This window comes from Chrysemys picta, chromosome 1, assembly GCF_011386835.1.
Source record: "Chrysemys picta bellii isolate R12L10 chromosome 1, ASM1138683v2, whole genome shotgun sequence".
Taxonomy (NCBI): Eukaryota; Metazoa; Chordata; order Testudines; family Emydidae; genus Chrysemys; species Chrysemys picta.
Window position 1 is genome coordinate 44999783 of NC_088791.1, and position 27969 is coordinate 45027751.

General features: G+C 41.8%; 1 protein-coding gene across 5 annotated transcripts in view; it reads right to left on the reverse strand.

Moving 5' to 3' along the window:
- Positions 1 to 27969, reverse strand: part of CPED1 (cadherin like and PC-esterase domain containing 1) — a 204872-nt gene that overhangs the window by 174897 nt on the left and 2006 nt on the right. For all 5 annotated transcript variants that reach the window (XR_010590127.1, XR_010590128.1, XM_065556067.1 and 2 more), the window contains exon 3: positions 15300 to 15486. Coding sequence is in view for 3 of the 5 variants with exons in the window: in XM_065556067.1 (XP_065412139.1) it covers positions 15300 to 15486 (187 nt within the window). In the remaining 2 variants the exon portion in view is untranslated. The remainder of the gene's footprint in view (positions 1 to 15299; positions 15487 to 27969) is intronic.

The window sequence follows — 27969 nt, forward strand, 5'->3', positions numbered from 1 at the left end:
GCACAAATTCTGCATTGCACAGTGGTGCAGAATTCCCCCAGGAGTAGCATTTAAATCTGTTTCCAGTGAAATATATGATTAAAAATTACATGAATACATTTCTACTAATGTTACGGTTTTGTAAAACCTCCCCTCCCCCTCTTTTAAAGCTACATTTGAGGCCTACACTACCTGGCCATATCCCCTCAGACTAATTATATAAAATAAATAAATTGGAGGCTTTTAGATTCCATACAAGCCTAAGGAGACAGTAACAGTTTATTTCAGTTTTTTAGAAAATCTGCTGCTCCAACATTTAAGGTAATTTTCCAGGCAAATTTGAATGTCATGAGACTTGAGAAGTGGTTTTCAGTGGTTTTCAGAAAAAAAAATATTTTTGTTTTTGCTATTTGTGTTGAGCTCTGACATATTAAAACCCTATTAGATGTTCACATACATTTTTGACATTCTCTTTGAAAATAACTTTTTTTTTTAGACTAATGTGTAGTGGCTCCCTAAAAACTAGAGTTGATTGGAATCAAAACCCTCTGTCCCTGTGGATGACAGAGGTTGAACTGAGCTGGCTCACAAATGGCGGTGCATGGATACATTCTTCTGAAGGTTGCCAAAATTTAAGCATCTAAAATCTTTCATTTAAAAAAATCTCTCTTATGGGGTAGGCCAGGGGTCTGCAGCAAAGTCAACACACAAAGGGGTGGATGGGCAGTTACTCAAGCCCCTAAACTGCTGTAGTTACCAGATAGGATTACTGAGGGACTGCATTACTGGTTTGCTGCCTGCCTTCATGTTATGGGGCGGACAAGACAGCAACATAAAGCCCAATTACGTTGTTTATGGGATTCAAGTGAAGAATTTCTCTGTGGTACAGGATGTCCACGTTTGAAGACATGCCCTGTGTAGTTTTTACTGAATTCAGTCCAGTGAAAATTATCCATTGCTGGTTTTGGTGGCCTGTCTGCATCCCTTTTATAAAGATTTTAATGCCATTTGTTGGATTGCAGATTTTCTCACTGTTGCTGGCCTGATCTTTTTTTATTTATTTTATTTTATTTTATTTTATTTTATTTTATGTCCTTGGTTTGCCTTCTGAAGAATTTCCTCTGAAGAACTTTTCACACCTGGGGGACTGTCCCCTCAAATTAATTCTGACTTAGGGGAATTCTTGCTTTTCAAGTGGATTTCTTTTAACTTGACAACTGAAATTAGAGGTCTGCAAGTATCATCAACTCAAATTTCACTACAGTGACTATGAAGAAACGATTGTTGTTATTTCAGTGGTGAGAACTAGGAAATTAGCCTGAGGGAACATTATGAGGTTTATATTTATTATTTGTTAGCATTCCAGGTGCCAGCTGAGACTTTAACTATGCACAATTCTTTTTCACGATTTCACACTACATGCTCCATCTGATTTGTTGAGACTCCGCTGTGGTCTTCCATAAGACAACGTTCTAGTACAACTGAAATAGCTAACTCAGTTCTAAACACCATCTATTTACCCATTAACTCAGGCTGAAATCTTGGTGTATAAATTATAGTGAAGTGTTCTGACTGGGAAAGAAAACACCCTTTAGAAGAGGCTAAGGTACCAGGATACTGCAGGCTAAATTGGAAGCTGCTTTGCATGCCCTGGAAGGGAGAAAGAGCCTTCTTACTTCCTAGGGAGCGCAGCCTCTGCCAGGCCCTGCACTACTCCTTCTCCTACACTTGTGGATTAGCAGGAGTGGTGCCTCAGCTCTGTCCAACACCTCCCCTGTCCCCCAGCCCAGCTAATCTGGTACGTCTGCCTTGGAGCTTCTCCTTGCTGTGCAGGCAGGGGGGGAAGAGGGGTGCTAATATCAGGGTGTCCCCCTCCCCCCGCTCCTGTACCCTGTCTTCACAGAGCAGGGCGGAGACATGACAGGGCTCAGGATGAAACAGCAGCTGCTGTCTCAAATTGCTGATCTACTTAAAAAGGCAATGTACTTAGAGTGGGGTCAGTGTACTTAAAGGGCCAATGTGTGTGTGTCTCTCTCTCTCTCACACACACACACGCACACAGGGCTGGCTCCAGGCACCAGCACAGCAAGCAAGTTCTTGGGGCAGCCAATGGAAAAGGGGAGCACGTCCAGCTCTTCGGCTGCAATTCAACCGCGGGTCCCTCAGTCCCTCTCGGAGGGAAGGACTTGCCGCCGAATTGCCGCCGAAGAATGAAGCGGTGGCGGTAGAGCTGCCGCCGAAGTGCTGCCAATTGCGCCATTTTTTTTTATTCCGCCGCTTGGGGTGGAAAAAACGCTGGAGCTGGCCCTGCTCTCTCACACACACACACACACACACACACACACACACACACAGACTTCCACCCTCTGACTCCACCACCTCAACCAACCTTCACAATCATCATTGCTGTGTACAATATTAGTTTATTTGTTTAAAACTTATACTATGTATATATGTGTGTGTGTGTATATATATATATTATCTATATTTATTAATATATAATATATATATATTATCTATATTTATTTATTTGGTCCTGCCATGCGGGCAGGGGACTGGACTCGATGACCTCTCGAGGTCCCTTCCAGTCCTATAATCTATGATTCTATGATTTTATCTATCTATTTATGTATAGATATATTTATCTATATAAAAATATTTATTTTATCTATTTATGTATATGTATACATATATATTGTGACAGACCCAGACCAGTGGGGTACAGGAGTCTGGTAGAGGGCAAATATACTGGTCACTGGATGAGTAATTTTCTGTTCCCCTGTTCCCCTGAGTGACCAGAGCAGGGGCTGCACTAGAGTAATCAGGAACCTGCTAGAACCAGTTAAGGCAGGCAGTCTAATTAGGACACCTGGGTTTTAAAAGGTGCTCACTTCAGTTTGTGGTGTGAGGGCGAGGAGCTGGGAGCAAGAGGCGCAAGGAGCTGAGAGGGAGAGGGTGTGCTGCTGGAGGACTGAGGAGCACAAGCGTTATCAGACACCAGAAGGAAGGTCCTGTGGTGAGAATAAGGAAGGTGTTTGGAGGAGGCCATGGGGAAGTAGCCCAGGGAGTTGTAGCTGTCATGCAGCTGTTACAGGAGGCCCTATAGACAGCTGCAGTCCACAGGGACCTGGGCTGGAACCCGAAGTAGAGGGTGGGCCTGGGATCCCCCCAAACCTCCCAATTGACCTGGGCTGTGGGTTCGTCCAGAGGGGAAGGTCTCTGGGCTGTTCCCCAACCCACATGGTGAATCTCTGAGGCAAGAAAATCTGCCTATAAGCGCAGGACCCACCAAGATAGAGGAGGAACTTTGTCACACTATATATATACATATACATAAATAGATAGATAAAATATAGTCTTTTGTCAGGTGAAAATTTTTTCCTGGAACCTAACCCCCCCCCCCATTTACATGAATTCTTATGGGGAAATTGGATTCACTTAACATCGTTTTGCTTAAAGTGGCATTTGTCAGGAACAGAACTACAGCTTTAAGCGACGAGTTCCTGTACTGTGCTTGGTGTAGGACTGGCACAGATTACTTACTCCCCCAGAACAAGGGATTCACAATTCAGTTCCTGATCTGCTCCAGCACATCTCTGTACTGACTCTTGCTCAGGGCTTCTGGCAAAGCCACAGCTGAATCTAGCTGAGGGACTTGGGCCTGGAACCCAATTCTTCTCTGTCCCAGCCCATTACCTATATCACATGACCAATGAATTTTCATATTCAGGAGATGACTGTTCTGAGCTGTAGCCTCCACCATTGACTATCTGTGAACTCATCATTACATTAAGATGGATATGAAAAATATTTTGTGACCTGTAGAGGAATTTCATCGCAAATAAAAGGCAAACATTCCACACTGAATCACTGGCAAAGACATCAGGGCAAGCCAAACACTCAATTCTGGTATTCCACTTCTATCCTGATACTCAGCACCTTCAGATTACTATGGTATGCTCTTAGCATATTGGCATTCCCAAACTACTTTCTGCACAGCATTTATCAATAAGATACTATTTTCCAGAAAGAAACTAAGAAAGTGCCAGTGATGGCAATGAAAGTTTGCAACTGACTTCAATGGTAGAAGGAATAGGCCCCACAGATGAGAAAACTGCACCGCCGAGAGCGTACCGAGGATCTCCAGTGATAAATAACATCCACGGTCTGTGGGGGGGTTTTATTCATATACATTATCTTAATTTTTATTTGATTCAAAACAAAAAGCTGGCTACTTTATCACTTTTACAAGAAGCCAAGATAATATAAAATGGCTTGGTGGCAACCCTAGATTATGGTTGTGCAAATCATGTTTTTTAAAAATATTGGCATAATGCATCATAAAACCAATATACAAATATTAAATAATTAAGCCACATAATATCCTTGTGAAGTAGGCAAGTATCATTATCACCATTTTACAGATAAGAAAACTCAGGCCCAGCTAAGCCAAGTGATTATACCAAGGCTACTCACAAGTGTTGGTGTTGGCTAATACAAAGACAACTCTCCAGTTATTGTATTCCTTTTTTTCTTACATTCCCCAGTTACATTTTTAAATTAAGTTTATTCTCTCCTCCTTGTCATTCCGAACTATATTTCTGGGGGGGGTTGTTTATGCAAAAGTTATGCAATGTAGATGCTATTTCACATACATATTTTCCATAGAATATGAACTCCGTGGTTTTATAGTAAAATCATCCCTGAAGAATTTTTAATGAAACTTAGGTACTGATCTTTCACCAATGGAGGTAAATAGCAAAACTTCCACTGATCTGAATAGTGCTATGAACGAGTGACTTTGTCAATATTTCCTCCATAATATTCCATCTGGGCTATAATGTTTATGTTAACAGACATATTGGAGCATGAGCTTGCGTGGGTGAATACCACGACATATTCACCCATGAAAGCTCATGCTCCAATACGTCTGTTAGTCTATAAGGTGCCACAGGACTCTTTGCTGCTTTTACAGATCCTGACTAACACTTCTGATACTTGAAGGTTTATGTTGTAAATCAGGTGATCTTCAAACTCTCTAGAAGTATGCAGGCAGGGAGGTAGACATCACCCAAATCTATATTATACTATTTGCCTGGGATTTTCTTGAAAGTAATGTGGATTTTCTTCATATTTGGACAACTGCAGAATTTCCTAAAGCTGGCTCTCTTTTCCACCTCCGTCAGGATGGAGTTCTGGTTGAAAAGTACCAGTTGAAAGATGTGTGTTTTCATTCTCAACTTTCAGCCATTTCTGGGAGGATAACTGCTTGATAACAAGAGGCAGACTGGACATTTAGTTTTATATGAAAGGACTGACTTTCAGAAAAGGCCCCAATGGTTGCCTAATTGTGCTTGTAAAATTGAAGCCTGGATTGAGATCCTTTCAAAAATAAGATGCGAAATATCTAGCAATCTGTCTCATTTTGCTTGGTTATTTTATGTTGGAGTACTAACAATTTGAAGCATGTCAAATATCAATCTCGTAGGGCAGGGGTGGCCAACCTGAGCCTGCGAAGGAGCCAGAATTTACCAATGGAGGAGCGAGGGCACGGCAGGCTCAGGGGAGGGGCAGGAAGGGGTGGAGTGGGGGCAGGGCCTGTGGCAGAGCAATGAGCACCCTCTGGCACATTGGGAAGTTGGCACCTGTAGCTCTAGCCCTGGAGTCGGTGACTATACAAGGAGCCGCATATTAACTTCTGAAAAGCTGAATGCGGCTCCAGAGCCACAGGAGAGTTGTCTGCAAAGACTGATTGATATAATTAGTTATTTTTTGTTACTGGTTGCCATTACTTTCATTAAAGTTGGCTTTCTGTATAAATAAACTTTTCCAGAAAGCTGAGAAACATCATGCATAACTCAAAGGTACTGGTTTCTAAATAAGTTAGACAAGTTTTTTTCTTTTTTAACATCTGTTTATGAAAGCCAGCTTTACATCTATATACACGTCCAGGGTTTTTGACATGATTTTCAATATAATATTAAAATATTCAGGATTCTGTTTTAAAATTACAGCTTGTGAGACTATAATAAACATGGTTCAATGGAGGACTTAATATTTTATGAAAGATAAACATCCTTATCGGTAAATGTAGTATATGGCACTTTAAGACTGTATATGTTTAACAGAACATTGTCAGGCTCTTTGCAAAGTCCACACTAGAGCCCTGGCTTTCGTTCATATATTGAATAAAGTTAATGTTGAAAAATACACTACAAAAGAACCTAAAAACAGTAACATTGGGTCAGACCCATGGTCCATCTAGCCCAGTATCCTGTCTGACAGTGGCCAATGCCAGATGTTTTTGGCAGTTGGAGGTTTAGAGATACCCAGAGCTTGGGTCTGTGTCCCTGATCATCTTGGCTAATAGCCATTGATAGAACTACCCTCCATGAATTTCTCTAATTCTTTTTTTAATCCAGTTATACTTTTGACCTTCACAATTTCCCTGTCAATGAGTTCCTCAGATTGACTGTGCAGTGTGTGGAAAAAATACTTCCTTTTATTGTTTTAAACCTGTTTCTTATTAATATTATTGACCCCTAAGAGCATAAGAACGGCCATACTGGGTCAGACCAAAGGTCCATCTAGCCCAGTATCATGTCTTCCGACAGTGGCCAATGCCAGGTGCCCCAGAGGGAAAGAACAGAAAAGGTAATCATCATGTGATCCATCCTGTCACCCATTCCCAGTTTCTGGCAAACAGAGGCTAAGGACTAATCCTGGCTAATAGCCATTGATGGACGTATCCTCCATAAACTTATCTAGTTCTTTTTTTAACCCTGTTATAGTCTTGGCCTTCACAACATTCTCTGGCAAGGAATTCCACAGGTTGACTGTGAATTGTGTGAAAAAATACTTCCTTTGTTTGTTTTAAACCTACTACCTATTCATTTCTGGTGGCCCCTAGTTCTTGTGTTATGAGAAGGCGTAAATAACACTTGCTTATTTACTATCCCCCACCAGTCATGATTTTATAGACCTCTATCATATCCCCCCTTAGTTGTCTCTTTTCCAAGGTGAAAAGCCCCAGTCTTATTAATCTCTCCACATATGGCAGCCATTCCATACCCCTAATCATTTTTTTTTTGCCCTTCTCTGAACTTTTCCAATTCCAATATATCTTTTCTGAGATGGGACGACCACATCTGCATGCAGTATTCAACATGTGGGCATACCATAGATTTATATAGTGGCATCATGATATTTTCTGTATTATCTATCTCTTTCCTAATGATTCCCAACATTCTGTTCGCTTTTTTGACTGCTGCTGCACATTGAGTGGATGTTTTCAGAGAATTATCCACAATGACTCAAAGATCTCTTTCTTGAGTGGCAACAGCTAATTTAGACCCCATCATTTTATATGTATAGTTGGGATTATGTTTTTCAGTGTGCATTACTTTGCACTTATCAACACTGAATTTCATCTGCCATTTTGTCATCCAGTCACCCAATTTACTGCATTCCCTTGTAACTTTTCGCAGTCAGCTTTGGATTTAACTATCTTGAGTATTTTGTATCATCTGCAAATTTTGCCACCTCACTGTGCACCCCTTTTTCCAGATTATTTGAGTATGCTGAAGAGCACATGTCCCAGTACACATGATTGGAGCTCCATGCTATTTTAGTATACTATTTGTTGTTGCAACTTTCTTACCATATTGCTACATTTATTAAATTAATTCTTACCCCAATTTAAAGGACTTTCACATGAACATCACATGGTAAATCACATGTATTTACACCACCTAGGATAATTCATCCCTGGTATAATTCGATTAATTTCAGTGGAGTCTCAGACCATAGCCCCGCTTTACAGCCTGGATAATGTTGTTTTTCATATTCTGTTAACATGGCATAATTTGTTCAAGAAAAGTAATAATTTTAGCTAGTGTATTCAGACTGCTACAATATTGTAATTGTTTTAAGCTATAACTCAACATAAAAATTTATCACAGTACTGGCTCTGGGATGCACTCATGCATGTGATTAAGTTTGGAATATATATTCCAAGAAATGTACATTGTTATTGTAACTATCAGTTTTTTGTAATTTTGTTTTTAACTTGGTAAAATGCAATATTCAAAATTATTTTGAAATAATCAGTAAACACCTTCCCTTTTGGGGGCAAACAGCTCATCTTATTTTTTAAAAACTTACTATTTTACAGAGGGTTTTTTCCACCCTTTTTCAACAATGATCTACAGAAATGTTTTCAGTGCGCTTAGGTTAAAGAAACAACAACATGTTCTGTTCAAAATAAGCAAGGAGAATGAATATGTTTTTGAAAAGTACACAGCATGCTAGTATACACTAGCATGATAGTGCAGAATCCCATTAAAGAATAAAAATTATATGGGTATTTTAGGGACTAATATGGCTCCTACTGAAATAAGTGACAATACTTACATTGACATCAGTGGTATAGAATCAGACCCACACTTAGTAGTAGTTAGCAAACAGACAAGCAGCAATATTAAAAGCAACATAAGCATGACCAAAATGTTATTTTCTTGTGTTTGTAACATATTTTTTTCTCAAATCACATTGAGCTTTCATTATAATGAAGTGGAACAAATGCCTTAAATATGCTAGTAATTTGGTAAGCTCTAATGGATGTTATTACAGCTCTATGAGCCTTTTTTGTGCATTGAGTCTACAAAGTTCTTCTGCTGAAAGACAGGAGAACAGTATACATTTGAAGTGTATGTTTTTACTTGACAAAGCTTTGCCAGGAACACACGACATAAATTTTGCCCAAAGAAACTAATATATTTTGTACAGTGTCCGATGTGCTTTTAAGCCATTAGTTAACCGAACCTACAATGCTTTTGAGGAAACCTTAGAAGATTTTCTTTATTTAGACTGTGACACGCACACAGTCATATTGTGGCCAACTTTATTGTCATTATTTTGCACAATATTAAAATGACTCATTTATTTATGACAGGAGAGAGTTTGTGCTTTTATTGGCATGCTTGGGTCTTCAGTTATGTTTATTTAACCTTAACTCAACAGGGTTGTTTACAGTGCTAGAACTTGGGTTCAATTTACTTTAATTTTCTCAGAGACTTTCTTATTTATAAAAGCTGAGCTTCTAGTGACCTCTTTAGTCCTGACATTTCCTTTACCCTCCACTATGTGCAAAGAACAAAAAACCCAGTGTCTCATTCCTGTTCCAAAAAAACTATACTTCCTTAAGTGGGTTGGTCCTTGTAATTGAAAATGGCAACCAGATGTTTACAGAACAGCAGTTTTCCTCTGGGCCTTTTGTGTCTTTAAAATTGTTTGCCAAAATTAACCTGATTTCACAGAAACTGGCTGGTGACTGGAATGTCCAGAAGTAAGACGTTGTTCCTAACAATACTATGGACAATTAAAAATAAAGACTGCAGATTTCAGTTAATCCTGCCTACAGTCCTTGATGAAGTCTGAACTCACAGGGTAGCTCTAATCCTTTTAATCTGACTAGTTTATGCCCATGTTTCTTGTACTCTTGGTACTATTTTAGGCATGTTTTCATGCTGAAATTGTCCCTTCTCAGGGAAGCATGTTGCATAGAGCATTTGCTTTCTGGCTTCTCCCATTCTGGCCATCTATACTCGATTTGTAGCGGCACTACCAACATGCATTGTTAATGTGGGGAAACTGCCATCAACTTGGGGAAAGGATGGGAGCATCCAGAGGAGCTTTCCATGTGGCCCCCAGGACCACATTCATACAGATTTCTTCTCTTAATGTATTTTGCATTAGAATAAAGATGTATCTTGACCCTTCTTTGTCTAGGCACCCAAGTACTGGGCCACAGCCAGTTTATTCATCATCCTGGGAATCAGCTACATCTTTAGAAACCACTGTGTTTTCCCTATTCAGTCCTTTACCCTCCTCATTTCTAATTTCAGTTTTCATTTAAGAAATTAAATTCCTAGCCCTCTTGCTGTTGATGTGGCCTTGAAAACGTAAACTGAGTGCTACAGTGAGGAATTGGCCATGGGTTATTCATGGTACCACTGATAACTGCCCTGGGATGGTCTTGGGGGCTTGTGAAACCCCCGGCTGTAGTTCCCTTGCCAGACTAAGCATCAGCTGTGAAGAAAGCATTGCGCTGGCTATGCTGATGAAACTAGTGGTTTTACAAGCTCTCTCCCTGCCGCTGGCCAGATGTTTGCAACTAAACTGGATCCTCTGCTGAGTAGCCCATGTGGCCCCAGGTCCCGGGTAAGAAAAGCTCAGTAGCACGAGAAGCAATCTAGAGGACTAAGATACAGGTTTAGAGCAAGATGTGTTTTCAACATGTGTTTTCATCCCAGTTCTGACAGTGACTCCTGTGGCATTAGTCAAGTCTTAACTTTTGTCCTAATGTCTCCATCTGTAAAATGGAAATAATAACATTTGCCTACCACAGGGCTAAATAATTACTACAGGGGTAATAATGTTGATAAAGGGCTAAATAATACCAAGAGAGAGATGGGGAATTACTGCTACCTCATAGCCACAACGACCTCCATGGCCTCAGCCAGAAATGGAGACAGGCCAAAATTAATTCAGGTTTGCTCAGAGCAAGCTCCACAATCTCACTCCTCCCACCATCTGCACCAGACCTGATCTTCCCCAGAGTTGGTTGTTAGAAGCAGAGCTTGTGTACAAAGCTGCTGTACACAGTCATACAGGGCTTTCTTAAATTGGAAGAAAATATGAGGGAGAATAACAAAATCACTGGAAGGACAAAGTTAGAAAAGAAAACCCTAACACAGTCTGCAACACATGTAAATTTTAAAGATATATATGGTGAGGAATCTCCATTGAACTACCCCAAATGAATTAATAAAATCTGAAGCAGATATTGATTTTGGTTGCAATGAACATCAAGATTCAATGACCCAAGAGGTAAGAGGTAAATATCAATCAAAGCAAAGCTCAAGTCAATAGTTGCCTTACAGGACAATAAATAACCAACAAAGAAGTCAATATATAAATTGTAATAATCATTCCAAAAGCTGGGCTAGAATTTCATCAACTATGGAGGGACTCATAAAGTAAACCTAACTTAGATTTACTTTTTGACGGGCATCCATAGTCAATTGTCATGGTATTGTAAAGTCAGTACCATGGAATGGTATTTGATTGTTTGTTTTTTTAAAGGTACCCATTATAACTGCATAAACTTCCTGCAGGTTAGTGAAACTAACATTCAAATGAGGTGGGGAGATGATGAAGTTAGAATTACACTAAACTCAGCTGTAGTCAGTTGGGATGCATTTTTTCGCATGGGCAAACTGACTGGCTAACATGAGGGACACGCAACATCTCAACCAATCCAAAGGCTAGACATAATGTGGGGATTTTGCAGCTTATTACAAAAGGTACATTAAAAATGATGGGCCAGGCAGCTTAAATCCAGTCTCCCTTTCTGAGCCTAAAATGACCTGAGACATGTGAACTCACAGATGTCTGATCTGTGGGTGCAAAATTGATAAAGGAAGGGAGCAGACTAAAAAGGGGGCTGCAAAAGTACTGATCAAAGTATGGAAAAACTGATGGATTTGGGAGGAGGGACTCACGTAATTTATTAATTTTAGGGGATGAGACAGGAGGGGAGAGTGTAGATTTGATTTTTTTCAGGTAGCAGGAGGAAAATATGGAACAAATGAATTTATGGAAGATGGAAATGCATTTTAGTCTCATGAATTGCTGCGTGAGGCAGAGAGTTTTTGAAGGAGGTCCTGGTTAAAATTTTGGCAGCACATCACTAAGCACTGAGTCCACACAGGCCCTGTTAATTCTCATTATAGCTCCAAGGATAAGAGATTTCCCCACAAGGAAGGGAGGGAAGGAACAGCAGAGAATGCTGGAAGAAGAGTCTGAGACTCTGCCAGGGCCCTGAAGTGTAGTTCAGTCCCCTGTTCATCCCTATTCGCTGCAGTTGAGCAGCTCTGCACTTGTGAGAAGAAGGCCCCTGGCACACAGTGCAGAAAGGCTCAATGTGGAAAGCTGGAGAGGAGAGGCACGGATGGAGCACTCTCTCCTGCTTATTCTAATCCTTTTACTCTTTTCCTTGCAGCTCCAAGATGCTGGTTCCAAACACAGGTTGAGGCTGTGGCAAAAATGGCACTTCAGCCAGAGGCTGCTACTTCTTGCCTCACACTGAAGGAACTGAGGTAACTTGCCTGAAGGAGGAGATCTGGTTGCAATGAAAAGTTCTATCCAAAGAGACTACTGTGGTGTTTAGATATTGCTTGTAATTATTAGAACTGGGAGCACTGGCTGTTGGGAGTCTGAAAGGACAGGAAACAGAAGGAGGGGGGAGGAGTGAAGGAGGCTGAGTGAGAGCTACCGAGGGTGCAGCAGCAGCTTGGTAAAGAGGTTTTCACTTTAAAAATAAAGTCCTGTTGAAGTTTGTTAGTACCTTGCTTGGTTACTACAACAACTACCATGTGCCTGATTGACAGGCAAGGGAGGCGAGCCCATTGTGGCAGACATATTGAACAAAACTTGAACATCCCATTGGAAACAAGACAGCAAATTCTGTCCTTCCTCAGCAGCACCGGGGGCCCTGTCATATGGGGTGAGAGCAGCAGTGAGGCAAGGCAGGAGCTCACTCAGGATGTGTGTATCCTTTACGTGTGTAGGGGCTCATGCTGGGCTGGTGCAAAGAGAAGACTTAAAGCAGTTCATGGGCAGAAGCAGAATAGTGGATCCCTGACTTCATGGATCCACTGGCCATTCCCTTCATGTGGGGTTAGAGGCACAAAAAGAGTGAAGCTAGCGCAGCATGGATAGTTGAACATTTCTTTCCAGTTGAAAACTTTTTTTCCAATGGAAAATTGGGTTTTTGACTAAATAAACATTTTTTGCAGAAAGCAGTATCTGATGGATTTGTCATCAGAAACCCTAACCCCCCGCCCCCCCCCTCAAAAAAATTGTCCAAAACCCAGATATTTTACAGATGCCAGAGACATTTTGGTTTTTGACAAAAAGCCAGACTTTTCCACAAAAAGAAACCATTTTTTCTACCTTCTCTACGAAGCAGTCAGGAAGCTGGAGTAGCGACTGCCACCCAGGTGTTGAAAAGGACTCTGACCCTTATGGAGTTCCAGTTTATCAGCTGTATTTGGACTTCACATGGGAGTATAACTGTCCCCAAAATTAATTATTAATCAGCACAAAAAAGTTAGGAATGTTTTGTAGTGATTTTTTTCCATATATGACTACCGCTAGGCCCTTTGGCTCACAGCCAGCATAAACAGAAATCCTAAAGAAATCAGTCTGAACTATGAAAGTTACAGGAACACCACAGATTTTCAAAACCTGAAACTGCACAAAAATAAAAGCACCAGACCAAGGCACTAAATTAGAACAGGCAAGGAGGAGTGATTCTTTTTATAGATTTTCCCACAATATTTGTGATCTATATTTCTCAGTCTATTATCTGTATCTTTTTAATAGTGCCTCCAAGGAACACATTTTTATAAATTATAGCAGTCTTGTTAGGAAAATGTTATGACATAACATAATTCAAAATAGCTTTCTCCAGAATACAGTGTACAGTACTACACCACACAGAACACTAGAAAACATCATTTACCAGCAAGAGGAAAATAATTCCAGTTATAACTTCTTCAGCTCTAGGCTAAGATCATCAGTTTGGAATGCAGACATGTTCTTTTACTTTTTACTTTAAAAACAATAACAACATAACCTTAAAGCTAGGAATATATACAATCCTGGAAGCAGTTAAAATAGTCTATGCTGCTATATAATGGAATTAGAAGGCTCTTACTCTTTACATTAAACTGCTGTTTGTTCCATTTATTCTATACCGCTAACATATGCTGAAAGTTGCAGGTACATCTGGACAGTGATGGAAAGTGTATAAAGCACTTTTGCTATTTTTGTTCCCATTACTGGGAAAAAATAGTGCAGGGATTATTGGCACAGGACGTAAAAATATAAATATCTACAGAAAATCTGAAATCTGCAGCCAGTTTGTTTACCTCTACAGCAGTTTTAAGTGAACCCTGCGCCATCAGCCAGCTAAGCCAAAAAAAGGATGTCACAGATGTGCTTTACATGATCCCCAGAGAATGGGATGTTGGCTGAACTGCACACCACTTTGTAGCTAAATCCATCTGGCATCAGCGTGGGCTGCAGATGTGCTGTGTCTTGTCACTGAAGTGATGTGTACTGATGGCAGGTAGTGAGTGGGAGATGTCAGAGCTGAGAAACCAGATTTTTTTTTTTAAAGCAAGACATGGCTAACGCTCCATATTCTAATACAGGAGGCAGCTCATCAGGGAAAATGTATACACCTTACCTTAAAAAAATCTTTAAAACTTACCTATAAAACTTAACCTAAAATAATACTGGAAATTTGCTGTGTTCAATACAGTGTGTTCTAAGCAGCCCCACAGAATATACAGAATAATTTTCACGTTATCCAACTGAGATTAGTTAAATAATAAAGCAACAGTGAGGTATCTGATAACTGCAGGAAGTTTCTGCAAGTATGAATGACAAGAATATAATTATTCTTTACAATAAGGAACAACAAACCACATAATAAAAATACCAGAACTGTCATTTTCTTCCATTGACAGAGTACTGGGTGATCTCTTTCTCCAGCTTCTACACTGGCTTCCTATAGAATAGAGATTCAAGATCACAGTCTTGATCCTTATCTTCAAGGCCCTCAATGGCCTGGGCCCCACACACCTAAAAGACCATCCAAAGGTTCAGGCTGAAGACTGTGGCTGTCCCCCCCTCAGGCACAATGAAACTTTCTACCAGTTGTGCAAGGGCTAGTCTCAAATTGTGAAACAAATTCCCACAGAAACTAAGGACCATTACAAAACCCACCACCATCCACTCCATGTGCAAGGCACATTTCTTCGACCTTGCCATCTCTAACAAACACAAAACAGTGTGCACGTTTAAAAACATACAAAAATCCTACCCAAACAGCAAATGTATACTGCACACACAGTTCTCCTCGGGAGGGGGTAAGAGAAAGAACCACACCTGACAGATTGACACTTAATGCTGTAACGGAAGGCACTCAGATACTACAGCAGAACTGACTTCCTGGGCTAGGATGAATAACAGAGCTGGGGTGGAGTTAAAAAGCAAGCAATTGATAGAAGGAGCGTCCCTATGTGGAAAAGTAAGCATCTGTGTGACTGGACAAGACCAGATTGTGACTTTAAGCCCCTAGTCAAATTGGTTTATAAAGTTTATAAATTAGATTCAATGATGGATATTCTGAATGAATGGGATTACTGACAAAACTTCAGTAATAATTTGTTTCTCATCATTCTTACCTTGGTAGTGGTGCTCATGTCCAAGGCCTACAATCAGTTTCCTGTCTTCAAGGACTGTCACTGTATATCCGTATTGTGCTAGGATGCGCTGATATAGCTGAAGTTCTTTTTTACCACGGGAAGGAGGAACGTACAAAATTGCTCTTCTTGTATGACTCCCAAAGTACTTAAGAATGGAGTCTTCGATCTAACAGAAAACAGAATGCAAAGACAACACCCATAAGACAAGATAGGATCATGAGACACTGTTGTTATTTTTCACAAAACCATGCTATCATCTTAGATACCAAACCAAATGAAGATTTTCAAGAATATAAAAGTGAGGATTGAGGTACTTAATTGTCTAGTTCTCAAACACTGGATCTTTAGGGCTAAATGCTCCTCAGGCCCAGGATCTTCACACAGAACCAGGCCAAAGAAGTAGAACCAAATGCATGAGACACAATGCAAAGTTTTCTACAACTGCTCCCCTCTCCACTATCAAAAACTGAAGATGTACAAACAGCCTAAGAGCCCAGTAAAAAGGATTCTGTTCTCATCAGCTGGTGTGGGGATAAGAGGAGGGAGGACAATGGGAGGTGTCTATGGGTGCTGGTCCACTAAGATTCAGTCACGCAATCTCTCAGAATTCAAGAGGCTCTCAAAAGCCCCATACTTTGTCTTCACAGCCTGAGCTTCGCAAGGCAAGGTCTATGTCCTTGTTCGTGTTTTGTACAAGCATATGGCCAGTGCTTAATAAACAATAACATGATATGTAACTTTTATGGGGTGGGGAAGTGAAGTCAAGAGAGCAGAAGGAAGGAGCCAGGAAAGGCTCCTCTACCCACTACCACTGATGTCAAGTCTGTCAGGCAGCATAGAGGAGGAGAGAGAGCAGCCGGGGGGAGGGAGGGCTGAGAACTAGCGCAGAGGATGTGGTTGTTCAGATGAAAGGAGAGGTTGGACTGAAGTCTTCCCAGTTGGTGGAGTGGGAGAGTGAAGTAAGACTAGTATTCAAGATGGTTGAGGGGAGGAGGATGCTGACCTGGGAGCGGGTGCAAGTGGACACTAGGCAGCAGCACTACTCTGCAAGCAGCTAGACACACCAGAGTGTGACACTGTCTTTATGCCAGCTGTGCTGGGCCAGTAAAGTAACTTACTTTAAGGGAGAAGAGAAGCTCAGAAACCATGCTAAAATAGCCTGAGTAAAGCATGAGGGCCATTTCTATCGGGGATTCACCACAGGGTGATGAGCAACCTCACCTGAGACAGGTGTCACCAGACTCATCCTCTTTCCACATAGGCTAGCCATGCTTCCTATGTGCTCCATGCCCTTAGTCATATGGAGGGGCAGCAGAGAGTCCTGTATGCACCAGCAGAGGAGCAGTAGGATAGTATCACCCGTGAAACACAGGCAACACCCCTCACAGGTTTTCTGATGTTTGACATCCTTCTACACAGAGGCTGGTGCCAGCAGTATGTAGGGATAAACACTCTCCCTCTGCTAAACTCAAATAAATAATCTAGGTGCCAGGGTACCTGGAGACTGGGGAGAGAGAAACTTCCCCCTCACCTCCATAGACTAAGACTTATGTTGTGAGTTTAGCATTTTGTTTTGGAAGCAGTTCATTCTATGGTCACTCTTATCCCTTGCAGGAGTGAGTTTCATTAATCTAGAGCCAGCTCCTATGAAAGTTCAGTGTCCCGCACTCATGAACCTCCCCAACTGGCTGAATGTTTCATTGTTCTAACATTACCCAGATGTGTCAGAATGTCACGATAGCAATCTGATTCTATTGGTATTTGAGTAACACACTGTGTGTGCACAGCAATATGTGTGGGGAGGGGGGACTACAAATGCTGAGAGTCACACGATACATAAAAATAGCATGTTCTGCATGGAAAAAAATGTGACTGTATTTGGAGCTTCCTAGATGCTGTTTTGCAGAAGGATAATAGCAAAGTTACTTTATTAAACTGGTTGTTCTCCCTGTGAGAAGTATTTCTATTTAGAGGGCTTTAATGCAGGGTTATCAAGTTATCTACTGGCAAGTACATGAATTTTAAGTTGACATTTGAAAAAAAGAATCTATTTTAAAAACTGAAAGTTGTCTAGTTTTAGTAAGTTTACATTGGAATGCACACAGGAAGTGCTATACAATTGAAGGGTCATCAGTCTTTATTAAGAGGCTATGCTGAAAAAAAAGGGACAGATTTTTGGTATAAACAAATGTCATTCAAGATGCTTCCAGTTGTTTATAGATCTGGTAAGTCACTCTCACTGCAGTCTCTTCCCCAATCACAGGATGTAGCTTTATGTTACACTTGGCTCAAGTGTAAAATTCTTTGCAGCAGTGAGAAGTATAAACTATTTTAGATCCCTGAATTACTAGTACTCTTCTGTTTTTATTATAGAACACACATGCCTATGAGAGATTTGAGCATAACTGATAACGAGACATGCTGAAATATGTCTATAATACTACGAGAGTCATCTAGATATATTTAATGAACGTGTAATCCAAGAACATTTTAGATGTTAGAATATTCAGATAACAAATTCGGATCACATGCATAAAGGAACAAGAATACATAGGAAATGATCAGGTCTGAAGAATTATGTTACATAAACTTGTAATAGATCCTCCTCCTGTCCTTGTAGTATTTTTATAACATATTAGTCTAGCAGTTAGACTGGCATGACCTGTGCTACATTGCCTTATAATATGCCTTCCACTCTCTCCTCCTCCTCTCCCCCATTCTGTTTTCTTTTCTTCCATCTTTCCCTCTTGATCTTTTCTCTTCTGTACTTCCTATATAATTACAGTAACTATTAGAAGTCATGTCTCCCCACATTCCCCCTTGTGGCTGCTCTACTCCTTCTGACTCCCCATTTTCTCTTTCCCCACCTCCATCCCCTCCCCCACCCACCGTATGGTTCTTGCTTTGTACACTGGGTCTCTCCCCTACTCCTGCCCAATATGTGGTAACATCAGAGGTAATTAAGCCAGTCATCCCCTACTCCTTCCATTTCATGTACATAATGCAAGGGAGCCACTCCTCGCTCCACTTTGTACAAGGACACCATTTTCCAGCCACTGTAAACCCGACAAGGTGAATTAAGGACAGATAGAGAGAGAGCTTTGGGGCCAGATCCAGAGCCATGCTCAGGATCTGGCACTTACTTTGGAATCACTGTCTTCTCTCAGTTTGTGTCCATTCCTTTCTGATCTAGATTGGTAGCTGTTTTGGGTAAGGATTATGTCTTCCTCTGTCTGGACACCACCACACACACTCCCAGTGCTCAAGAAATAACATTTATTTAATGCCCTTTTGTGTGCTTTCCATCAGAGGACATTCTGAACATGTCCCTACCATAAGATCTCTCTCCCTTTCGTAATGGAAGGTAATTCCCCTGCAGCAACACCGGAGGATGCCTTTAGTATTTTGTTTAAAGCAGATTTTAATAGTTTTTCCTACATACCCAAGTACAAAACTATTTTAACCTGAAACTCAGGGGTACTCCAGGTGTATTGCATGGGATGTACCTCATCCTCACAGTCCACCCCTACCTCCACTAATATGCCAGGCAACCCTACACTTTGGGCAGCCTCTCTTGTCTTCAGGAGCACTACTGTTCCTTCCATTTCCACACATTCAGAACCTTCTCCTGCTCTCTATTAAAAAGCCAGTGTCCTTTCCCCAAGTCAGCACCTCCTCCTCCCAGTCAGTGCCCTACTCCAGTGTCCCAGCTGCAGATCCTACCCTCTCCTTATCGCCCATTTATTCCCCTCACTCCCAGATCTAGCACTAGCCACTGTCCTCCCTCAACCACATCCACAGATGACAGTCGACATGGAGCTCACACTGCATTTCCCTGCTGCGCCCTGCTTTCTGATGCCCCTGCCAACAATTGTTCAGGAGTTCCTTAGAGGAACTTTGAGCCCTTACACTTCAGAAACTCTGCTTAAGGAGGTCTTTTTAATATGATGCTGATAATATTTAGCTCCTTATATTGCTCTCCTCCAGAGATCTCAAAGAGTTTGACAGTTGATCATTATCCCCATTTTACAGATTTGAAGATTGCAGCACACTGAGGTGAATGACTTGCCCCAGTCATCCATCAGCTTGGTGGTAGAGACAGGAACAGAAATCAAGTTTTCAGAGTCTAGCATCCTATCCACTTGACCAAGATGTTTTGGTGTAACCTATTATTAAATCATTGATGCCCTCTGAAGGGGAAGGTGGTCATATAGGAGTCTGAACCACTCTAGATACTAAACCAGAAAGCCAACTATTATTAGCTGGTAGTTTTGAGAACTGTTTTCTCTTTTAATGTTATTTATGCTGTTTAATTTAAGCCCTACTGACCAACATTAGTGAGCATAGAGCTGTTACTTTCTATCTGCTACACCAATGGTAAAGCTTCCGTATTTTATCCTCCGTGCTGGATGAGTGTTATGTTGGGTGATGCAACCTCATGTTAGATACCTGTGGAGGTCTATGAATTATCTGTGGATGTGGTTGAGGGAGAACAGTGGCTAGTGCTAGATCTGAGAATGAGAATTCTTGCCAGCAAGTTAAAAAAAGTATGGATTGGATGAATGGACTATAAGGTGGATAGAAAGCTGGCTAGATTGTCGGGCTCAACAGGTAGTGATCAATGACTCGATGTCTAGTTGGCAGCCAGTGTCAAGGGGTCGATCCTGGGGTCGGTTTTGTTCAACATCTTTATCAATGATCTGGATGATGGGATTAATTGCACCCTCAGCAAGTTCACAGATGACACTAAGCTGGGGGGAGAGGTAGATTGTCTGGACCCGATCCCTACCCTCCAGCCTAATTGGAGGATTGGGCCAAAAGAAATCTGATGAGGTTCAACAAGGACAAGTGCAGAGTCCTGCACTTAGGAAGGAAGAATCCCATGCACTACTACAGGCTGGGGATTGACTGGCTAAGCAGCAGTTCTGCAGAAAAGGACCTGGGGATTACAGTGGACGAGAAACAGGATATGAGTCAGCAGTGTGCCCTCATTGCCAAGAAGGCCAATGGCATATTAGGCTGTATTAGTAGGAGCATTGCCAGTAGATTGAGGGAAGTGATGATTCCCCTCTATTTGGCACTGGTGAGGCCACACCCGGAGTACTGCATCCAGTTTTGGTCCCCCACTATAGAAGGGATGTGGACAAATTGGAAAGTCTCCAGCGGAGGGCAATGAAAATGAACAGGCCTGTATCAAACACTGCTCAGTCAGAATGGGGCAGAGGACTAGAATCTGTGTAGCACCATTCCCTGCTCAGCCAGAAGAGCTCTGTCTGAAAATCCCACAGAAGGATTATGCTTCTGCAGGGTCTGCTCTATGTCTGCTATGAAACAGATACATGGGAAGTCTGCCACATGGCTCCCGAAGGAGCAATGCTTCAAGGGGCAGAGGGCCCCAGTGTGGTAGACACAGACAGGCTATCTTCTGTCTCTATAGATCTAGGAGTTTCTTTCCGGTGAATTCCCTGATCCTCGGGCTTGGAGACCTCAGCCCATGTCAACTCTGATGCCATCCTAAACCTTCCTTATGATGATATGCTCCCATCGGAAGGGGCAAGCTGGCTCCTGGTATTGCCAAACTTCTCCTCCCTCCCTCTTGGACTTCAGCTATAATGCACATGGAATCTTTCCTAGGCTATGGATTAGCAGGAATATTTATAACACACTAACCTTACAACTATGCAAATACACCAATTAAACACAATACAGTCAGAGAGAGAGAGAGAGAGAGAGAGAAGAAAGACTGCAGTTACAACAGAGCAATGAGGCAGGCTTCAGTTCTTAGGCAAATGTTTTTTTTAAATGCTGTAACTGGAAGATGGCCAGACACTGTTCCTATTGCTCATTAGGGACACTGATACTCATCAAAAAACAGTTCAAACAACAACCATTACATAAAAAAGCACTTCTGGGGAAAACATCCAGCACTGCCTTTCCAAAGTACCTAGACAGAAACCTTCCATACTCATTGCTGCCTCTGGAAACCAGTGATCCAAAGGGTGCTAATATTGATCTTCCACACAAACCGAATCTACCACCACAGACATGTCCAGTTGCCTTGGAGATCTTTTTCAGGCTACACACATCAGAGAAACTTTCAAAAAAATAAGTCCTTCAGGTTGTTGGTCGCTAACATTTCCCACCACACACGTACAGCCAAAACTGAAGCAACAAGAACCAAGTGAATCTAGCTAGTGATGCGCTCTGAAGTGCAGCCCTCCCCAACTCCTGTTGTTTAAGTATTAAATAAATGGCACTTCTATCAACTGACTTTTACAAAAATTCAGTCTAGGATGATGGGATCTGTGGGAGTCAGATTTTGGGGCTTTTGAATGTAGCAGCATGACCTGACGTTAGGGTGACCAGATCACCAAAGACAAATATCGGGACGCGGGGGGAGGGGGGGTGACGTGGGGGGGGCGTGGCGGGGGGCGGGGCCAAAAAAAAAAAAAAAAAAACCTTCCTCCGCAAGTGCTGCAGGGAGGCCCGGGAGACTCAGGGGAAGCGCGGGGCCGGGGTAGTGAGAGTCCGGCCTGGCCCCGAGCAGGCAGGACTCAGTTGGGTGGTAGGGAGAGGAGGGGGCGGCCCGCGGGGCCAGGCGGTGGCTGTTCTCACCCCCGGGCAGCGGGACTCGGGAGCAGCCGCTGCTGCAGCTCCCACTGCCGCGGGGGCAGGAAGCGGCCATGGCGCTCCGCGGCTGCGGCTCTGGCGCCCCCGAACCCGGGCCTGCTGCGGGGACCCAGCAGCGCGCACGCTGCGCCCAGCCCCTGGCCAGTGTCTGGGCTGCTGCCCAGCTGGTGCTATCCTGCGGCGGCCCCGGAGTGGGGGCAGCAGGCCCCAGCCCCCCCGTCCCGCAGGGGAACGAACAGGGCTGGGCTGCCGATGCCTCCGCCCCGGGGCCGCCGCGCAATAGCACCAGCTGGGCAGCCCAGACGTGCCTAGCCAGGGGCTGGGCCCAGCGTACGCGCTGCTGCAGGCCCCGGCTCGGGGGGTTCGGGGGCGCCAGAGCCGCCGAGCGCCATGGCAGCTTCCTCCCCCGTCGCCTGGCCCCGCGGGCCGCCCCCCTCCTCTCCCACCACCCAACTGAGTCCTGCCTGCACTGGGCCAGGCCAGACTGTTACTCACCCCGGCCCCGCGCTTCCCCTGCGTCTCCCGGGCCTCCCTCCAGCGCTTGTGGAGGGAGGGGGAATGGTGAGCCTGGGGAAGAGGCGGGGATTCGGGGAGGGAGCCAATCGGGGGAGGAGGGGGCGGAGTCGGGGCAGGGGGGCGGGGCGCGAGCACTTCCGGGCTCGAGGCTCGGGGCATTTCCTTGTTTGTCCGGTTGTCCCGACCGCACGTCGGTCGGGACGCGGGACAAACAAGGAAATATCGGGATGGTCCCGATAAAATCGGGACCTCTGGTCACCCTACCTGACGTTTAAGCTGATGCTATTAAATAATATAAGAGAAAGCTCAACGCTATTTCCCACCCTTTTTTCAAGACCCATATGCAGTGCTCCCAAATGTATTTCCTCACCCCTGTATTTTCAGAGCACTCTGCATTCCTATACACATGTACAATTTCCTCTCTGTTTTCTTACCAAGTGAGGATGTTTTTTTTATTTAAAACTATACTTTAGTTGCATTGTATTAAAAACAAATTGGCCAAATTAAATAATGTTTCCCTTATGCAGCAAGTGATCCCATATTTGTTTCCAGTACTCTATATAAAATACATTACATCACTATCCATATTGATCTAGTTACCAGTAGGAGTCCGTCAGAATTTCCAATATTATTGCAACAACATTCATATTTCTAGAGTTAAGGTTTGCCAGTTTTGCTTTTATAAACCCTTTTTCTCAGCCATAAAAATTCATTCTGGGCTGAGATTTGGCATAAAAGGAGCAGAACTCAACCAATTAAAATAATCTGTTCAAATACTATATCATTTTACTGCTTTGACTCCTTTTGGTACTCCGGTAGCTTGACTGTGTGGTGGGGATTAGTCCAGAACTGCCTTTGGAATATTTAAATATAATATAAATGTTTAAATATAAATGGAATATTTAAAAATAATTTTGAAATGAAGACAAGTTTCTGTTTTAAAGCTAGTTTAATAGAGATTTTTCTTCCCAAATTAGAAATGTCAGGTTCTTTGTTAGCAAGTGGATTTACTACACATGCAGGGCACCCATGTATAAGGAACTAATGAACAGCATCTCTGGCCCCAGTTCTACAAAGAGAACAACATGGATGGCATGGACTCATTGAAATTAATGAGGCTCTGCATGGGAGCATAGGTCTGCCCATATGATTTAGGATGGGGTTGAAGTCAGCTTTGACACGATGTACTTGGTGTTACAGCCTTACAAAGCCATTACATTCTTCTCAGTCACTGACACCTACTTTGGCTTTGATATGCAGTTTTAGATGATCTGCAAAGTGAGTCTAAAGAAACCATGATGGACTATCAAGTAAATAAAATGCATGTAAAAAGAAGAGTTTGTAATTATGTTTTATATGTACATAATGGACTGGGGGGGGGGATGGAAATTAAAGAAAATATTGTGTCCTATTCAGTCAACTCTCAAAAGTTTATGCTCGATTAAAAACCAAAATAAAATGTATGTTGCTTAGCATTTTAATGAACTACAAAAACAACTAAGTTCACATAATACTAAAGCTCTAAATGATGTAAATATTTTCTATTGTAAAATGAGTATCTACTTTATGTGTATTATAGAATGGCTGGGGAAATTGTCTACCTAGGAGAAAATCCTTTGTCATTTTTTCCTTTAAATTGGTTTGGCTTCTTTTAAGTTATGCTAGTGTAAAAATACACTAGATTGTTTCTTTAGCTTACATAACCCTAAAGCTGTTCCAATTTAAAATATGAAATCTGGTCAGCAATTATCTCAGACACTATATAAATACTGTTGTTGTTTTGGCCAAAAAGAAATTAGCTGATATATTTAAAGTTGAAAGGGGAAATCAGTTCGTTGGAGGTTTTGAGATTCTTGGCTTATTGTGTAACACCATAAATATTGAGGCATTGTCCATGTCTGGCAGGCAAGCAAAAACAGTTGAAATGGTTGCTACAGAATTTCACTGATCATGACTTCATCTTGACAAAGTAAACTCTTCTTCTGAAGACAATGGCCCTGATTCTCAGGTCTGGCTGAGCTGCTCTCAGTGCAGGACCCAAAAGACCCATCACCTTTTCAACTACCTGATTTTGGCCACTTTACCCAACAATGTAAATTACAGGGAGCCTCAGGATTGCTCTCTATGGCATCCAGCTGCTCGCAAACCTCCAGGGACTGTTCCAGCAACTGGAAATAGTTTGAGCACAGTAGTACTCTGGCCACATTCCCTTTTGCCTGACATGCTGCCTGAGTTGGATACTGCAAAGGGGTGGCAAAGATCCTCTGTGCCAGCTGTATGTCACCCAGCTAAATAGGCTTTATGGGCCCTTTACACACCGGGAACTGCTGAAAAGAAACATACTGTGAAAGAGAATCAAGCCCTATGTGAACAATGACAGTATTTTCAATTACACAGACAGGGGGGTCAGAGAACTGATTAAGCTCCAGAACCAGCAGCGTAAGTGTGGATCCATCTAGATTTTTAGACAGCACCCAGTATAACAGCATTCTGGTCCATGCCTGGGGTTCCTAAGCACTACCACAATACAAATAATAATAAATAAATAACAGAAAACTTTGAATTAGTTTCTAACGCCCCAAATGCTCAGCCTACAGGATGGTGAAAGTCTTCCTTAATTCCGAAGGAGTCTTCTACACATTTTGTTGACTTTCCCCATAGTGCATAAAAATACTAAGGTGTTCTTGTTACTGTTTTATTTTACTTTTAAGTTCAAACACTTCCTGCATTGTTACAGAGAAGTTAATTTCCTGTTTCACTTTCTGGAAGTATTTAAAATGTTTTGGCTTACTTGCTACGAGATTTCCCACTCAGGAAGAAGTGGGTTTTGGATTGAAATGGTTGGAATGTGATTCTGCTTCCCATTGTTTCCTGAATAAATATAGAACAGGCAAGTAAATTATGGGGATTTACTTTGATAGTTGGTTTCTGATGATATCATAAGCCACAAAAGTGAAGCTTGAGTTGCTGGCACAGTCGATCACCAAGATGGAAGCATAGTGCTCTCATTCAAAATTCCCTTGCTTCACAATTGTATACAGATCATGGAACCAAATTCCAGTGCTATACCCCAGACAGACTACAGGCCAAATACTACTTGGCTTATTCACAAGAGTTGTTCCATGGATTTTAATAGAACTACTCACATGAGTGAAGTGAACAAGATCAGACCTGCTTTCTCCCTCCCTGTCCAGCTGCTCCAGTGGGAGCAGCGATCGGCCGAACCTGCGGACGCGGCAGGTAAACAAACCGGCCTGGCCCGCCAGGGGCTTTCCCTACACAAGCGGCGTCCCAAGTTTGGGAAACGCTGGTCTACAGGATCAGCCTTTGAGATCTGGCAAGCTTTCCAGACTGTTACCCAAATCTGTGTTTTGGCAATTTAAAAAAATAGTTTGCATTATGTACCTGACAGGCAGTAGTGATTCCAAATCAGTGACTATTGCATGGGTTTAAAGACATACTTACATACTAAATGGACACATCAACTTTCTAGCATCATATTGATCCACATTTTTGGAAGCAACAGCTTTAAACAATGAGAGAGATTCCAGTCTCTGAGATGTAAGTAGCAAAATTGCACATCTCCAGAAATCTGCCAATGCCCTTCCCTGGTTGGTTCATAAAAGATGCCAGGTTTCATCTTAAAGCCATTTGTGCTAACCGTACCCAAAAATCAAGGTAACATTTCATAGCATGTGTAGTAACCAAGTGGAATTGTTGCCATTGCTGTTATAACACTTGGGGTGGGGAGTCCTCTGCTGCAATAACAAGCCAAGGCTCAACCTGCCACGCCCAGGTTCGACACCACGCTGTTTTTCTGTCTGAAGAAAAGTATGACCCAATACCTACACTACCCCTAAACCAGCCAGAGGAGATTCTGCAGCACAACACAAGATGCTTCCTCATCCCAGATGCATCAGAATCACCTGCTATTATTTAAAGGACAACATCACAGGCATATTTTTTATTTTCTTTCAGTTTTATGCATGATATTCATGAAGGGTCCTGCTTACAATAGTTGCTGAAAATTGCCATTTTAGTGAACATAAGTTTCTTGTCAATAAGCTAATTTTCTAGAATATTCACAATAAGTGCACACAACTGAAGTCAATTAATGTGATTGAGCATGTGGACAATATTTTGCAGTATTTGCCCAGCTTTATTCATGAATATGCAAAAAAATAGGGGGGATTTAATTGAAACTGTTTTGCAACCTTAACTACCATGAGTGCATGTACTATTGTATAATAAACCAGTGTAACATTTCAAGTATAACAAATTTGCATTGGGTACCTCCAGGTACTTATCATAATAAACCAATGTAAAAGTTCATCCATCACAATTTGTTCTAGGCTAAAAATGTGTGCACAATTTGTGAGTACACCACAGCAGCACAATGGCAGATTTTTTGGAGAAGGCTGATTTCATTGTTCCTAGTCTCTGAGATTAGTCGTGCAATCTAAAGATGTTCTATAAAAAGACCGAGAACATCCACCACACATGCAAGACATTTCGTTCCATAAGGCTCATGAGGGAACTTCTTAGACGTGTAGCCAACAAGCTGTGGGTGTTCTTCTGAATAATAAGGAGAACATATGTTAAAACAGCACATGCTTGAAAAACATTTTTATGAGTTAAAAGATGCATTTAAATAAATACGATAGGTTCAGTATGTGCATGCAGTATTCACATCTATGGATATGGGAAGATAATAAATGCAGCATATTGTAATAGCATAAACTTCTCACTCAACCAAACAGCCCAAGCACAGAAGCCGTTGCTAAGTCTGCATGTTTGTTAAAGCAAAACAGGAAAGGAAATATCAATCAAACATGTTAATGAAGTTTCACAGTTGCTCCGCCAGCTCTTACAAATAGTAAGCTGTTTAGTATAAAATGCTCATCAGTGTTTATAGATACAGTGATCAAAAGAGAATGGATATGTAATCGTGAAATCACAAAATAGAAGATGATGCAACTACATTGCAAAATATACTAATTCCATTTGTAAGTTTAATTGTATTTGTTACATAGCTGCAGAAAACCTAGGGAGAGTAGTTAAAATTCAACTAAAATATAAAATTATGGCAGTTAAATTCTGGACTAGATTTCTGGAAGCCATGAGAAAAATCTGAATTCACAATTGAAAAATAAATCTGAAGATTCTTCCACACATGTGGGTTAAAGGTTCAAACAAGCTATTGGGCCATATCTGTTTTTAATTGTCACAACAGATTGTCATAAAGTCAATTCTTTGACCTTTCAGAGTGAAGTATAACAAAGCAAACCAGTGAAAGATCTTCTAAATAATATTTATTTTTAAAGATCTGAGCTATACTGCTTTATGCAGATGCCGCCCAACAGATACATCCTAGAATAATATTTACAGTCAATAATAATTTCTATTTATACTCTGAGTGCTGCCATAATGGTAATTTGACAACAAAATCCATCCTGAACTATTACCAACACCCTCTAGGATTCAACAAAACCTGATACAATTG